At 41.8% G+C, this 17,011-nt stretch overlaps 2 protein-coding genes across 2 annotated transcripts in view; both read right to left on the bottom strand.

The window, feature by feature from the left end:
• itpr2 (inositol 1,4,5-trisphosphate receptor, type 2) overlaps positions 1–17,011 on the bottom strand; it is a 71,522-nt gene that overhangs the window by 30,087 nt on the left and 24,424 nt on the right. The window contains exons 31-37 of the mRNA XM_061722134.1: positions 16,658–16,909; positions 16,445–16,570; positions 16,123–16,251; positions 14,976–15,096; positions 14,632–14,813; positions 14,312–14,454; positions 13,653–13,761 (exon numbers count right to left, since the gene is read on the bottom strand). Coding sequence (XP_061578118.1) covers positions 13,653–13,761; positions 14,312–14,454; positions 14,632–14,813; positions 14,976–15,096; positions 16,123–16,251; positions 16,445–16,570; positions 16,658–16,909 — 1,062 coding nt within the window. The remainder of the gene's footprint in view (positions 1–13,652; positions 13,762–14,311; positions 14,455–14,631; positions 14,814–14,975; positions 15,097–16,122; positions 16,252–16,444; positions 16,571–16,657; positions 16,910–17,011) is intronic.
• eea1 (early endosome antigen 1) overlaps positions 13,610–17,011 on the bottom strand; it is a 72,718-nt gene continuing 69,316 nt past the window's right edge. Inside the window, exon 30 of the mRNA XM_061722136.1 lies at positions 13,610–13,619. The gene's annotated coding sequence lies outside the window, so the exon portion shown is untranslated. The remainder of the gene's footprint in view (positions 13,620–17,011) is intronic.

Genomic DNA, 17,011 nt, shown 5'->3' with positions numbered 1-17,011 from the left:
GAAGTTCACAATTAAAAAAACACACATTTGAAGAGAGAAGCAGCCTGTGTGAGCAGTTAGTGGAAAAAAAGCACGGTTAAGAGATCTTAACATGGCAAATGAGAGCATTTGTGATGAGCTGCATTCCCTTGAATGAAATCCCTTTAACCATTTCTAAGAGCGCAGAGCACATTTCATCTCATGGTACATGAAGGACATTAAAACCATTATATCGGGCTTTATTTCTGTCCTCATGTCTGACACATGACAACATTCTTATCAAAGAATTTGCAGCTTGAACGGGACGGTAACGGTGATGTTAATTAACTGGATCTTAGCAGAGTATTAATGAAACATCCTGAGACAGGAGGACACTGGTCATGTCCTGTTTTGATGCATTGTCCCATATTTGTAAGTAGACTGTAACCCCAGACTTCCACACAACTATATTTGTTCGTGCACTCCGATTGTGAACGTACAACATTGCGATCTAATTGCTCAGAGGCCAATCTTCTTTAATGGTAAAGACAGCTGGAGCCCCGTCATTCATGCAGTGGGTGAAGGATATGCTCTCATTTGTTTTCACCTGTGGAACAACTGTGATACAAATGGGGGCTTTAACTTGACCTAGAGCCCTTTCTCTGGTTTTAACTTCCACTGAAAACCATTAACTCCAACAACCTGGGTGTGACAATGAACACCCCGCACTGTCCCTTTTCCTGAAAGAAAGCCATGGGTGGGTAGGGGGAGGGTGGTGGTTACAGTCACGTCTCTTCTGTCGTGTCACGTTTGCTTTTGCACTATACAAGTTCTCTCAACAAAAACAGCAAAAAGAGAGAAAGCAAGTATTTAGATGCCTCTGTGGAAGGTTGCGTGCCGCTTTTTACAGAAAACAACGGAGCACACAATATCAGCCTGCTTCTAAACTTACATGTTTATTCCAGAATATCCTTTATTTTCCTTCTATCTATAACATCTCTTCATGTGTCTATTGTGACATTTTGTGCAGATGAGCAGACATGAGATGGAAAAGATTCACTGAGATAATCTCCACTACCGTGGAATGTGCTGTAATGAGAGAGTGATTGACGGCTGAGTGACATGCATAATGTTTGTCACCATCGGATGGATGGATGGATGGATGGATGGATGGATGGTCATCACTCGAATGGGTTTCTTCTAACGAAACCTTGCCACAGTCATTGATCAACACTGGACAGACGGATGACGAGATGGAACAGACTGACGGACAGCTGAAACTGAATGACGATGATCGAGTTACCGAGTTTCCTCAGAAACATGTTATCAGTAAACAGTGTTTTTAACTCCCTGATCCAACTAGACGATCATTTTTCAGGTTGACGTTCGCTCCACTCTGAAACAACCTAAAACTGAAACAATTATTCACCTAATCAAGTTCATAAATTGTCATTGTTGTCAATAATTTTAGTGATAGATTAATCATTTATTCTGTCATTTGCGAAGTGAAGCTGGCATACAACTTCTGAATTCAGATAAACTCCCTGGACGATTTACCCTGGATTAGATGTAAAACAAAGCCAGGTAAACTCATATTTGCTACAGTCATGAATAATCAAACTAACTTGTTCTGGGATTTTTTTAATTTTTAATTTTCTGTAATAATGTTTGATCATCTGACAGTTTTTTTCAGCTGATGCAACAGAAGCATGGGTAGCAAATATTTAGCCACTTCGCACATTACTGAAGTGACACATACTGTTAATAAGCATTCAGCCTGACATGGCTAAGTAGCGTAGCTGTTTCTGTTAATATTAACAGTTCTCACATTATGTTAAATTGCAAGAAACCCACTGCAAAAAAAAAAAATTTGAATCAGCTAAAATGTCTCTGATATTTTCAACTACACACCAAACTTTGCCCAGCTGCCTTACGACAGTAAGGTGAACAAATGATGCGCTCCCTATGTTTCACCAGGCAGGCCGGTACGGTGCAGCTGAAAACCATCTAGCTAAACAGAGAAGCAAAGATGTGAGAGCACGTGCAGCCGACGCTCCGTGTGTCAGTAAACACTCCATCTCATCTGCAGTCAGCAGAGATACTTGTCTGCCTGCACTGTCTGGCTGAGCTGCCTCACAAGCACACTTTTGAACTGAACATGACGATCCATTGAGTCAGCTTCTCCCATTTCCACGCAGCAGTACACAGACAAAGTCTTAGTGCAGTTACAAGCTCAGTGCTACCGTATGCAAATCACCAGGACCCCAATACAAGCCGCTTGATTACAGATCGAGTCATGTTTAACTTAACATTTCCCCTTTTCTAATGCCGGGGTGAAACGGGGTGAGAGTGACAGAGATTTTTCTCTCGTTCGCCTCCCCTCTGGGCGATGCAGTCTGCTGGCCATGGATGCGGAGAGAGAGAGAGAGAGAGAGTAGGAGAGTCAGCCCAGCCTGACTCATCTGCTTGCTGCTGCATTGACGAGAAAAACTCCAGTCAGGTGATGTAAGAGCACAAGAAACAAAGAAATGGAAATAAAAGTTGAAGAACTGATAGAAGTAAGAGGGGGAGGAGGGGGACAAAAGCTAGCAATGAGCAGACAGTCGTGATGTTTTAAAATGTGCACTGGCACGCCACACTGCGGATCTGATGTCCAAGCTGGGGATGAACATTTTCTTTGCACCCCTTTTTCTCTCCCCCCTCGACTAGACCTCTTGCAGCTCTGCTGTCTGCAAATTTCTCAGACTCTGAAGAGGATGAACAAAGATATAAAGACACTGTGTGCTCCGTGCTTCTTCAGGTGGTCTGAAAACTTAGCACCTAGCAGCACCAGGGTCGCTCAGTAGTTCAAATAAGTTTAGGAGACAGCGAGCCCACAGAGGAGGACCCAGTTATCCAGACAATGTTAATCATATTAAGATTAGGGGGCGTTACTCTTTTATGACAGTACCTCATTTTACACCATTAGGAATCAACATTTGTATAAATTTCATGCAGACACTTGTATCTGTAGAGAGTCCACCGCGAGGACAGAGTTGCAAAGAAAGTAATTTTTACCACCCGGAAGGTAAAAATAACTCGTGAGAGGAACAACCACCAAAACGTTTGGACACGAGAAACCAAATCCGGCCCTAAAAACAGCATCACTCTAATAAGAATCCTCAATTTTAAGAAGCCAAGAGGATAAAAGACTAAAAATAAAGCCGGAAGAGCGCACAGCCTGCAGTCACTCCTATCGTTTGTTGCGGATTTAATTAAACATACGCAGTTGATTACAGCTGTAAGAAATAACACTGGCATCGGTCAACAGCAGCAGCAGATCAGACCAGACTTTTCTGTAAAGAAAACTGCATCTTGTCCATCTCTAGTTGTATGTTGCCTGATAAAAGTAATATTCACTGAAGGTAGATGAAAAGTGTAATGCAGAAATGTACTTGTCAAAGGAGTTGAAGAAAAATCTAAAGGGGGAGCCTTGTTTTAGCTTTATTATTTTCAGTGTCAACAAGCAAATTTAGGATAACAAAGGGGCCTTCTTAGTATCATGGTGCAAGGCCTGAATGAAAGCGGTTTATCACTTAGAAGATTTAAATCATGTCATCTGCACTATTCTCAGACTGTGCTAAGTTTGTTGACCCATGATCTCGAGAATCCAATAATTCTGGCAGTGGTAAGTGAAAAAACAAGTCTGTAATAGCGTTACATGCAAATCAAGGTTACCATTTTTCTGGGAATCTTCGTTCAAATTACAGTTAAGTGAGTCGTTTCCACGTTTCATCTTTCCTCATATGACATGAAACACTAACATGAAGGTCTATAGCCTTCCACACAGGGCCTCAAGTTAAGAAGTGGTATCCACATCTGATGAAATCCAGCAAGAGAAACAAGCATCACGAGTTGCAATTTTACAAGATTTTCAAGCTGCAGTTCCACAGCACATGAAATTATTTTACCCAACAAACAAGCACATCAGCAAAACAAATTAAGCCCACATGTGAGAGCAATTTTTGAGACCGATTCAGGGAAATACAAGACCAGGAGCGTAAACAAGTATTCAGTAAAAAGGTTAAATGGTAGATTCACTGTGGACGTGTTATTCACTAACATCGTTAAAACGCTGATTGTGTTTATTAAGGAAATATAATGTTGATGATACGCTGGCTTGCAGGCGGGGCTTGTCTGGTTGGTGACTCACTGAAACGTCAACATTTGTACAAATTCATACATAATGAAAGCACAATGACCAATTTTATTTATGATTTTCTAGCAATGATAATGACTTTGTTGTATTGATGGTTTATTGATGGTATTGACATGTCATGTTGAAAATTCTGTTCATCACCTAGTCTGGCACTTTAAGAAAGAAGAAGGAAAAAAAAAAAAGAGATCCGTGGTTTTTCAATTCATTTAACACCATCATTTATTATAAACACATTACTGCAGGAGACTAAATGATTTTGGCAAAACCTTCACATTTGTGATAATGGCAAACATTACTGAGCCGACTGCCTTCAAATTTGATCTGTTAATTGAAATAACGTAAGATTTATGATATACATTTCAATTAGCCTTGGTTTTTCTTACTTGTTAATGCTAATATGTCTGTCAAACAGACGAGGTACTCGTATACTAAAGCTGCTAATCATCAGTAATGTAGCATCGTTACTGTGGGTTTGTAAGCATACAGTCATACCCACACTCTAGTACTCCTGAAGATGCAGTCACTTGCTCTGTGTCAAGACACGATCTAAGAAAAGGTGCAGTTCACTGACAGACCACTACGAGCGATCCGCACAAATTAGTCCATCTCCATTCCAGTGGATTCTGTGTGTCTACTGTTGACTGGCTGCCGGTTTAGCCGATGGCCAGTAGGGCTGTTCGATTTTGCCCAAAAATAAAATCTCGATTTTTTTCTCTCAAAATCCGATTTTCGATTACGATTATTTTGTGAATTGACAAAAGGCAAAGAAATGATTTCAAATATGCAGTTTTTTTATTGAACATTTGCCCCATTGGGCTTTAAGTGCAAACTTTGCTCTTATTAAACCAAAAATGAATGAATAAAGTGCAAAACTCTGTAAAATAAGTTGAAAAAAAGTTTTAAAAAATATAATAAAATATAAAGTTTTATCTCTGAAAAAAAATCTGCAAATCAGCACTTGCAAACATACAGTAAGTTATATTTCCAATTAAATAAAACAAGACATTTTCTAATTAAACTAAACTGGGTCTTTGCATGCTAAATAATAATGCAACCCATGAAGGAGGTAGAGGTGTGTAATGTCAGTCATTACATTTGGCATGTTACAACGCCCCCTCCTACACTAAAGAGCCTCTCCCATGGGGCACTTGTCGCAGGTATTGAGAGGTATTTCCATCAATCATTAATATGGTATCAATCATTAATATGTGTGCAGACAAGGTAAAAAAAAAAAAAAAAGTGGAAAAATCGATTTTACGATTTTCACGTTTTAACATCGTTCTAATTACATAATCGCGATTACGATTTAAAATCGATTAATCGAACAGCCCTAATGGCCAGCTACCGTCACTTCCTCAGTCTTCACCTTTCCTAATGAAGCTTAGCTCAGCAGTTGGCATCTTGTGGTAGCCAGCATCACCTAAACACAGCTGTCATTTCTGATTTTCCCACTAAGTAACGTTTGAAACGAGATAGACTGCAGGAACTCGCTGGTACAGTAGCTCGTCTGGCGTGGGTCAGCTGAAGAAGCTGGAAGCCATGGCTAACTTTGATGGACATAATGTGGGCTTGTTCCAGCTGGCTTCGTGGGCCTGTTTGTTCAGCCCATTTGCAGGAAGGAAAGAGATTTCAAAACCACTCTACAGAAAACCAGCGGGTGATGTCATGAAGGGTTGGTAAATGTCAATGTCAACCAAAGTGCTTTACAATGAAAATCAGCATCAATAAAACTTTAAATAAGACAGATGAAATCCAGTCGGCTACTCAGCCAAACGCCAAGGTGAACAAATGGGTTTTAAGACGCATTTTAAAAATGGAGAGGCTATTGGCGGACAGCGAAGAAAAAGATCCACAACTGCTCGATCTCCTCTGGTCTTCATGAGGGATCGAGAAACGTCCAGGACCATCTGGTCAGCTGAGGTAAGGGCTCTGGAGGGTTGGTGCACCTTAGCAAGGTCAGATAAATAATCTATGGCCAGTCCATTCAAAGACAAATAAACAGATCTTAAAATCAATCCTGTACCTAACCGGAAGCCAATGAAGTGAGGAAAGCACAAGCATCATGCGCCTGCGTTTCTTTGTCCCAGTTAGGAGACGAGCTGCTGCATTCTGAACAAGCTGCAGGCGGTTGAGTTCAGACTGGACAATGCCGGCGTGCGTACACGGAGTTGCAGTAATCCAAGCGCGATGTGATGAAGGCATGGATAACTTTTTCCAGATCAGCCCTTCTAAGATAAGGCATGACCTTGGCTAGAAGCCAAGCTGAAAAAAAGCTAGCCTTGTCCATGGAGCTGATCTGTTTGTCCGATTTAAGCGCCCCGTCGATAATAACACCAACATTCCTTGCCTGTGATAGAATATAAGGTGCTAGTGGGCCAAGGGAGCTGGTAAGAATCTGGACCATGTCAGGGCGATCGAACAGGACAACCTCTGTTTTGCTTTCGTTTAATCTTAAGAAATTTAAGTCTATCCATGTCTTAATATCCTGCAATTAAACACAGCGTGAAGAGATTCATTAGAAGGGACCTTTAGTAGTAGTAGTAGTAGTAGTAGTAGTGTTTATTTCGAATATGAATCATATAAAAAAAGAAAGAAATAAGACAATCGTCTTAACATGAGACATAAAGTACATATTCGAAAGGGAGTGAGAAGAAGTAAAACTTATAAACTCTCACCTCCTCTCCTTAAATATGACTAGCTAACACATGCGAACATAACATTATGCAAACATAATAAAAAAATAAAAATAAAAAAACAAAAACAATCAAAACAAGACAATAAAAACATTGTAGCAACATAAGCTACTGACTAGTGTAAGAAAATAAGGATAAAAATAAATAAATAAAAAATAAACACTGTATCATTGCACCCAAGCATTTTGCTCATCCCTGTACCTCTGAAAAATAATATCTTTGTATTTAATTTTAAATGGTTTAATATTTGGACATTGCTTTAATTCCATTGAAAACTTGTTCCATAGCCTCACCCCGCTGACTGAAACACAAAAACCTTTCCTGTTTGTGCGTATTAATGTGACATTAAAATTACTTTTGCCCCTTAAACCATATCTTCCCTCATGAATACTAAATAATTTCTGTATATTTGTTGGTAACAGATCATTTTTTGCTTTGAACATTATTTGCGCTGTTTGATAGCCCACAATATCCATACATTTGAGTATTTTGGACTTCAGGAATAATGGGTTTGTGTGTTCCTTGTAGTCAGCATTGTGGATTATTCTTATTGCTCTTTTTTGCATAATGGTTAATGGCTGTAGAGATGTTTTGTAATTGTTGCCCCAGATTTCTGCATAGTATTGAAAATATGGTGAGACCAGGGAACAATAAAGAGTGTGGAGTGATTTCTGATCCAAGACCTTTTTAACTTTATTTATAATGGCAATGGTTCTTGATACTTTACTTTGTACACTTTAATGGCAAGTAAACCTGCACATCGTCAGCAAAGCAGTGAAAAGGAATATAATGCTTCCTAAATATCGACCCTAGGAGCAGCATGCAAAGGGAGAACAATAGAGGACCCAGAACTGACCCCTGGGGGACCCCACAGGTCAGAGGGGCCACCGAAGAGGAAAATTGCCCCAACTGCACACAGAAGGATCTATCTGCGAGGTAGGATTTAAACCAGTATAATGTTCAGTGGTCCTGTAGTTATAGTCTATGCTCTGTACTCACCGAATATGACATGGGTTCGGGCTAACACAGACACCACGGCAGGGGAGACCTGTGGTACCAGAGCAATAAGCTCCACATACATCTATGCACTCCCCTGTTACTTTAGCACATAGCTAAAGTAATAATTTTCACCACAGCCTGACAAAGCCACTAGAAACATCTGCGTAGTCTTATTGTCACATATTTGATGTTTCAAATCAGTTTAGTGGATTTTTCCTTTCAAATTTCTGAAGGATGAAAACAGACGTGCGGAACAACACCACTGTCACGTGTGAGTCCTCATGAGCACCGACTCAGAACTATGAGGACCAGACAAACTGTGACCACCATATGCAGGTGAAAGCTTACCCCCCCTCAGTCAGTCAAATATCAAAACAAAAGGATGTTCACTGTCTTCTTATCAATCTCCGGTCATCCACGTTATCACTCAAAATCGATGTTATTTTGTCCACCAGCTGCATTAGAAAACTGAAATGTTACAGCAATCAGACAGAATTTGCACTTGACATCATCCATCCTCTTGTTGGTCATGTGCCTCCTTGAGGAAAAGTGCCCTTCCTCACATGCAATCAGATTCAAATAACACAGTATGAACCGTGTCGAAACACTGTTCGCGATGACAATTCTTCTCATTCATCTTCTTCGGTCTTCAGACGCATGAGGCTCTCAACTCTAAGGCCTAAAGACCTTAACTCAGTGACTTGATGGAAATGCAAGAAAAACATATGTTAGAGCGACTACCATCCAGGATAAAAGTAAGTATCCCATTTGGCTTGTCTCACTGTAAGCCACAGAGAGTATTCAACCTATTTTTTCATGTATTTTTTTTTAACAATGATGAGCAGATTTTAGGCTATTTTTAAGAAAACTAGTTTGGCTGTTTTTTTTTTAAGCCTCACTTTTCAACGCTCCACTTAAAATTAGCAAATTCAAACATTTAGTCATTTACTTTGAGTTGCGTCTGATCCAAAAGCCTTAGCAATGCAACACCGTGCCCAGGTCAAAAAACATTTCTACGATTACACAGCCCTTCTGTGCCAAGTCATGACCAAACAAGACAAACAACATGTGCCAATTCCTCATCTCCATGGAAACCAAAGCATAGCGCTGCCCCTAACAGACACCTGACTGACTGAAGGATCAAAGAAAATGAGGGCAAGAGGACGGACGGAGCACCTCCTCACCTCAAATTAACGTAGTAACATTTTCTGTATATGACCTAGGGCTGGGCGATATATCGAGATTTTAATATATATCGATATATTTTCAAACACGATATGGTACGAGACAATATCGTTTATATCGATTAAAAAATTAAAAAATTAAAAAAAAATTTACATTTTTTTTTTTTATGATTTTGATATAGCTTATTTTGTGACAAATTGACTTGAATGTTTTATTTGAGATTTGCACAAATGTTTTGTTATTTGCACAACTGTCAACCTCAGTGGAAAGGTCTGCCTGTTACTGTCTACATTGTATTAATTGCACAGTGTATTTTAATGTAATTGTTATGCAGGAAAGGGATATTTGTTTTATTTTATTCAAGAAGCATTTTTATTCTATGTATGCAGGCAGTTTATTTTTATTTCATTTGTTTTATACATCTTGATATTGTGCAGACCTCTGTTAATAAAGGTACCTGTGTGACATTTGGCACGAGGCTTCGTATTAAAACTGACTGTTTTTTTAAGGGTTTGCCTCAGAAAAAAATGAAGCTAACAGAGATGCTATGCTATAATGCTTTGAGGGAAACCCCAATTATGGCACAGAAAAAATATCGATATATATCGAGTATCGCCATTCAGCTAGAAAATATTGAGATATGACTTTTGGTTCATATTGCCCAGCCCTATGACCAAGAGAGTTCAGACGAAGCGTAATTTTTTATTCAGGGTTTTATTCAGCATTCAGGGTTCTGACTTTTCACTCAGTCATCTTTAAATGTCTCGTACTAAAAACAGCATGTTGGCTCAGCCTGCATCTCGGCAAAGGGCAGATTGCATGACGTACCCTAGAGGAGAGGAAACTCTCCGTCTGCCTGACCTGCTCGCCTAGAGGACCTAAACCATAAGTCCACTAGGACCTCCACTGGTGGACAGACAAACGGGGGAAAACCCAGGAGAGGAATTCAAACAGAGACAGCCAGCTTGGCACTCACTGCATGCCTTGAATCATATTATGCGTGTGTCTGATCGAGGCTCTCAATCTACATGCATGCGAGCGGTGCACTAAGCATCGAGAGGGCGGTAATCTGTAAATCTGCTTTGCCTTGGGCAGGTGGTGTGAAAGTTGGCAAGGAAGGAAGAAAGAGACACAGACAGAGAGAGACAGTGTTTGAATGACGGATGAGCGTGAAAGAGTGGGAGGAAGAGGAAAAAGAAATGGTGTGAGTGGTGTGTATCCGTCTATATACATACACACACATACATATATATATATATATATATATATATATATAAATAAATAAATAAATAAATACACACACAATAGATATTTTTGAATTATTGTTGGCTTTAAAGGGTGTAAAAGGATAAAGATGCTTTATATTTTTATTCTTGCCAACAATGCCGTGAAATTACAAAAGCCAACAATGAACTGATCCGATTAAGAGACATTGTCTGGCTCAGCTTTATATGCTGCCCCCTTTTAAACAGACAATTCAATGTGGTCCAATAAGTATTAAATATGCACAAATGAGCCAGATATTTGGCTGACATGGTCTTTTCACTACGGCGGACATGAGCAGGTTGTTTATCTTAACCTCTGAACCTCTAAGAAAACAACCGTGAGACCAGATCAAAACCGCTCTGTATAAACGGCCCCTGGGGTGACTGTCAAATACATACAGTACATGACCTCTCCTGACCTTTATAAAACAGATTTAAAAAAAAAGGGAGAAACTGATCACAATGAAGCAGAACATTGTTATTTTTACTTCAGGTAGATTAAAAAGACAAACTGAGCCACCCTGATGGTGTTGATCCTGTTAAGAAAGAAAAAAAGAAAATAGTAGCAGGTTTACATAATTTCTTGCTACAGAAATGAAGGCACTGCATCCATGCATTATGGTACCATTATGTGGTCTCTTCAACAAACGCGTCATTCTTGGCGCCCTATGAAAAAAAAATGGCGGTAGCAGTTTATGTCAAAAAAAGAAACGACATACTCCCCATATGAATCATCTTTACCTATGAACATTTACGTTGTCAGTCGCAATAAAGCTTTTTAAAAACTGCTTGGTTAAAGATTTTTATGGCATCTAGAAATTCCAACCATAAATAAATGCCTCCATGTAAATAAATGCAACTTTGCTTCCATCAAATATTGTATTACAGTGTCAGTTTACAGCCCATCAAACACCTTTCTCAAGTCTTCACTCTGGACATCTTCAGGAAACATTTATGGAGCAGCCGTCACCCGACAGCCAAAACAAGTGATGCGCGGCAGCAAGAACCAACACATGTCTGCAGCACAGCTACAGATGCTCCCTTCATCCCTTCAACGCCCGACCAGAGCTCCTGCCGTGGTCTGGGCAAACACAGGTCAGGGTCTGGGTCGGACTACAAACAAGTGAGATGGAGAGCATAAGCTGGGTATGTAGGCAAAATGTGATAGACTGAGACAAAGCAGGGAGGGAGGGGAAGAGGAGGAGAGCTCAGAGAGAGAGGAGCGAGAGCAGGGAGGGAGGGAGGGAGAACGTGATGCTCCACGTGACGCTGGCTCAGCCACTGCAGGCTGTTACGTAAGCGCACCCCCTGCCCTGTCTCCTCATGGACTGAGCAGACTCTGCTTCTCTCCAATCCCTCACCCTGCAGACGCTGCCGGTTTTTTTCCCCTTCCACTCACATGGCTCCTCACATGGCTCCCCCCCTCCTCTCTCTCTCACTCTCCTCCACCCACTCATTGCACCCTAGGGGAGCCACCAACCTCTGCTGCCTATCCTGTCACTCCGTCTCTCTCCTTCATTTTTTTTTTTTGTCTGTCTGCCTGCCTGCCTATCCTTCTCTCATTATTTCCATCAATCGTTGTCTTTTCCCTCCCTCTCCCTTTCTCGTGCAGCGAGGCTGCAGCTCCACACTCAGGGCTGCGGTGAAACGACAGAGAGGCCACAAATACTTACTTGAGCTCACTCATGAACACCTACACAAACTGACATCTCGCACATCCTCACAGCACTGTCTGGCTTCTCCCAGCTACTTTTAAAAAGTGTTTGCTCTTCCATGCCGAACTCCTCTGATTTTCTTTCACACAACTGTTGAATCACTTGCCTTGTCAGTCAGCCAAAAAGCTTGGTACCCTGACATAAGATAGAAAAAGAAAAATAATAAAATAAAGTAGTGACACTGGCTGCCATGCACTATCTTGAGATGGGTAGACTTGGCAGTATCAGTGATGCATTAACACCGACCGGGAGGGTGAAAGGATAAACACACGTATTCTATTTTAAGTCTTGGCGCTCCAGTAAAAACAAAAACAACCTTTAATAGGAGGACATGTTGAGTCAAATATAGTTATCCGTGTATGATATCAGAGAAATGTTTTCCATCTTCACAGATTGCTTTACTGTCACTGGTAGGAATGGGCGATATTTTACCGTTCACAATATACCGTCAAAAAAATTCCTCACGATCAGAATTTATCATCTAGCGGTAAAAACGATAAATTCCCATTGATGATGTTTTTGTGTAAAACTGATTTATGGTTCTGCGTTAAATCCACGCACAACGTACGTGAAGGAAGGAAGGAAGGAAGGAAGGAAGGAAGGAAGGAAGGAAAGGGAGAAAAGGGAGAAAACAAGGAAAGGAGGAAGGAAGGGAGAAAAGAGGAAAGGAAGAAGGAAGGACAGAGCAGGAGGAAAGAAGGAAGGAAGGGAAAAAGGAAGGAAATGAGCCTGAAAGAAAGAAAGAAAGAAAGAAAGAAAGAAAGAAAGAAAGAAAGAAAGAAAGAAAGAAAGAAAGAAAGAAAGAAAGAAAGAAAGAAAGAAAGAAAGAAAGAAAGAAAGAAAGAAAGAAAGAAAGAAAGAAAGAAAGAAAGAAAGAAAGAAAGAAAGAAAGAAAGAAAAATTCCCGTTGATGACGTTTTTGTGTAACAAACATGGCGGATCTGAGAGTGAGATAGATTTATAGTTGAAAAGGTGGAGTTGAATTGGTATTTTTTTTTTAATCGTCATTTTTATCGTTATCGGGATAAATGCCAGAAATTATCGTGATACATTTTTTAGTCCATACCGCCCATCCCTAGTCACTGGACATCTTCAGTCTTTCAAAAACTTCCAAAAGTACCCCAACTTTGAAACTTTAGGGCTGACCTTCCACCCCGATGGCCCCCACACACTTCCTTGAGTCACCTCCTGCAACTCGCGTCACTCACATTTCAGGCTTCTGGCAGCCAGGAGGTGCAGGAGGACACCAGCTCCTGTACCTCCCTCTCACTGCAGTATTGATTTGTTTGTTCACCGCTCCACATCCTCCTCCTTTCTCCTGCCCCCCCCCCCCCCCCCCCCCCTCACCAATTCTCCCTCAGTATTGGTGTGTCCTCAAGTGCCTTCCTGCCTTATGTAACACAAGATGGGTCCATAGCATACTGATGAGGAGAGTCTGGGCTCTGGGCCGAAAGACCTGGCAGAAAACAAGGACTCCACTGCACTGCTGATGGGAGCAGAGAAGTGTCGGCCCAAGAAGTGAGGCCCAAGTCCTCACAAACTTTTAAAAACTTTAAACCATACCTATGCATTTTTGGATGGATGTTAACGCCAAACTGGGAGGAAATGTTACTTTGAGAAATGATGGTCAAACACTCACCGATTCCTGAAGACATTTTTTCTTGTCGAGCATCTCTCTGATGGTCTGCAGGATCTTTATACACAGTTTTTCCTCTTTGTCCATCAGCTTCTTGGTGTGTTTGATCAACCTTGCAAAGTGAGAAGACGGCTGCTGAATCAGGTCCAGCTGTTTCCAAGAAATTCGCTAAGTTGCTCACAAAACAAAGCAACGCTTTATTAATCAGCACGGTGGAAACGTGCTGGAGCGCAGCGGCAGGATAACTGCAACCCTTTTTAAGCACGTTTATGCTGGTTTATTGGAGCACTTTACTGCCACAGATGCATTTAATCAAAATCAATTTAAATGTAAATGTGGTAGGTTTAATTACTCATCATTTATGATTTAAAAGTATGTTCTTTGCTTTCAATCTCGTCCAGTCTATGCGCCTACTGAATACATTTTCACAACCCAAAATCAAGCGTGGGCTTTAGATTCTTGACCAAATATAGTTTTAACAAGTTAGTCTTTCTATTTAATATAGAAACACAACTTCTATGTGAAATCATAACTGATCCAAACAGAAATTACTATGTGAAACATGCTGCTAGAGTCCCTGATATAACCCAGATAAGCAGTTTAAATCGGTCATTAAAAGCAGGAGATGTGTTTCCTGTACAGACATACGGACAGCTGCTTACTTGGACATGAACGCTCCAGTCTCACAGCGCAAGCGTGCAGGTTCTGGGAACAGCAGCTCCGGGCTGTGAAGAACATCCACCAGCACAGAAAACTCTGCCTGAACCTTGAGAGTGAACTGCTCCTCCAGACAGGACACCACCCCCTGCATGTCACCAGCAGAGACAGTGCTGATGAACGTACATGAAGCCCTCATGAAAGTCCTCATCTCAGAATCTACTGATCATTCATCAACGACAGCCCAATATTATCTAATGGACAAAGTCAAAATTAAAGTCAAAATGCTGGAAAACGGATTAAAAAAAACCCAAAGGAAACTGACCTGCAGTTTCTCAATGATGTTTTTGTAGTCAGGGCCTCCCAGCGGCTCTTTGCGAGGTCGCGTGCGGGCAGAGATCCTCCAGTCTTTGGCTGCCCGCTGCACCATGTTGCTGTGGACCTTCAGAGACAGAGTGTTGACCTGACTGTCCAGATCAACTGGGATGGCGATGGCCCGTGCCTTCGCTGGAGAGAGATAACAGAGTAGGAAGTCAGTGAAAGTTTACATTTCTGCTTAAAACAGCACATCCAATAGAGTCAGCTAAAGCCCAAAAGATTAAGTCGAGCTACTGATCAACTTGTACTTCATTAGTATCCGAAGCTGGACACCAGAGTAGTGAAACTCACCGACGTCAGCCAGCGTTTTGATACAGCTCTCAATATTGGCCTTCTGAGCCGAGTTAATCCAGGTGCAGTTGTAGATCCTGAAAGCGGACTGGAGCAGCTTGATGAAGATGGACTGATTTGTCTGAGAAGAGAAGACAAATCCAGTGTTCTTAAAGGTATTGTGACATGAAAAACACATTTTTCTTGATTTTTTGTGTTTTGTTGGGTGTCTTGACATCAATTACACCCAAAAAACAACGAACTTTTAACATTCAGTGTATTGTGTGCTTTCTGGGATTTTCCGCATAACTATGCAAAAACGGCGCATCTGGTTTGGTGGCGGGCCGTTACGTAACGGCCCGCTAAATCACCGCCCCCTCCACCCAGCTCCCTGCCTCCTCTCCTCTCAGGCGCACCATAAAGGCTGATTTATGGTTCCGCGTTACACCAACGCAGAGCTTACGGCGTAGGGTTACGCGGCGACGCGCAACGTACGCTGAACCCTACGGCGTAGGCTCTGCGTCGATTTAACGCGGAACCATAAATCAGGCTTAACACGGAGCTGTAGAGCCTCTTTTGTTCTAATCACCGAGGACAACTGCTAAGAAGACCCGCGGCCACTGACTGGACTTAAGATAAGGAGAACTGCTGCTTGCATGCCTTTATTTTTATGATTGTTTGCTGTGGTTCGCCCTGCTGCTTTTCCGTGCATGCTTCGCCTGTCGCTCCCGGCTTAACTCTCCGACGCTGCTGTGAGCGTATGGTTGGGTTGGAGGAGGTTTGGAGGAGGAGCGGAGCAATGATTGACAGGAAAGGGGGAAAAGGAAGCGTTTTTCACGGCGCAAAAAAACACTGTCATAAAAAGCCAGGAATGGAGTACTAGAGTGAAGTTTTTCTTGTTACACTCTTTTAGACACATTTGAGGGATGTTGGCCAAGACTTTTAATAGTGTTAAAAGCATGTTAAAAATGATGTCACAATACCTTTAAAGTGCATATGTGTAAAGGAAGATGAAGAAAATGAAGTCTCAAAGACTATTATTGGTTCTGGTACAAGTCTGTACTGATAAATGCATGCATGAGAGAGGTGCAACACTGTTGAACAATTTCACTGTAAAGCAGGAAGTTGCAGCACACGACACCTGCTCGTCGGGGATGAGAAACATTACCTGCAGGTTGGAGTGGTTTACAGAGAAGGGTGAGCTGAAGAAACCTTTGACAATAGCCATCACTGTCTCCGTCACATACTTCTCCAAGGCTTGATCTGCATGGCTGCGGTCTGTGGTCGTGTTGCACACCTTAAATTTGAAAAAGGTCTCAATAAGCTGATTTTCATATCACACTTCCATCATCTTCTCTGCATTTGCAGTACGTGAGCAGGTTTAGGGTGAAAGACATAAGCAAGCCCTCCTGTGTCTTGACACATACACGGCCTCATTAGGGGAATAATAAGTGGTGCATGTGTGACCTTTCCACATGGCAGAGCCTTACACTGGCCATGTCCACCAGGAAGTTGTCAAAGAGCCTCCAGATGTGGTTGGAAGTGTAGATCTCCTTCATTTCTACCTCTGTGTCTACGTAGCAGTGATTGACAAAGTTCACATACGCAGTCTTCACCTGAGGGAGGAATAAATAAGAAATGAGATGCCTGCCTTAACCTGCCATACACGTACTGTAGCAGTGGTGAAACCATCTGGCCGGTACCTCTGGTATACAGTTCACGTCAGTGACGACTTTAACTATGTCATCCAGCGGTAGCAGAGAGTTGCATTTCAGCTCGGTGTAGACATTCTTTCCCTCGGTGCAGGCAGCCAGCAGCTCCACAAGCGTATTGTGGTAAGCCAGAGCGCCGTCCTCGTCCGCTCGCTCCCGCTCGGAGCCCATCATCTGCAGCAGCACTGAGAAGGAGGAACGGTCGTTGTAGAACACCAGCACGTCCTCACCACCGTTCACCAGCTGGACACACAAGCAGATCACCAAGGTTTAAATAGAAAAATATACATATTTACAGTCAGAGGTTGGACTGGGGCTGCAGCTCTTTCACGGTTCAGCCACTGC

This window comes from Cololabis saira, chromosome 5, assembly GCF_033807715.1.
Source record: "Cololabis saira isolate AMF1-May2022 chromosome 5, fColSai1.1, whole genome shotgun sequence".
In the NCBI taxonomy this organism is placed as follows: domain Eukaryota; kingdom Metazoa; phylum Chordata; class Actinopteri; order Beloniformes; family Belonidae; genus Cololabis; species Cololabis saira.
This window is presented reverse-complemented; position numbering and strand designations above follow the sequence as displayed.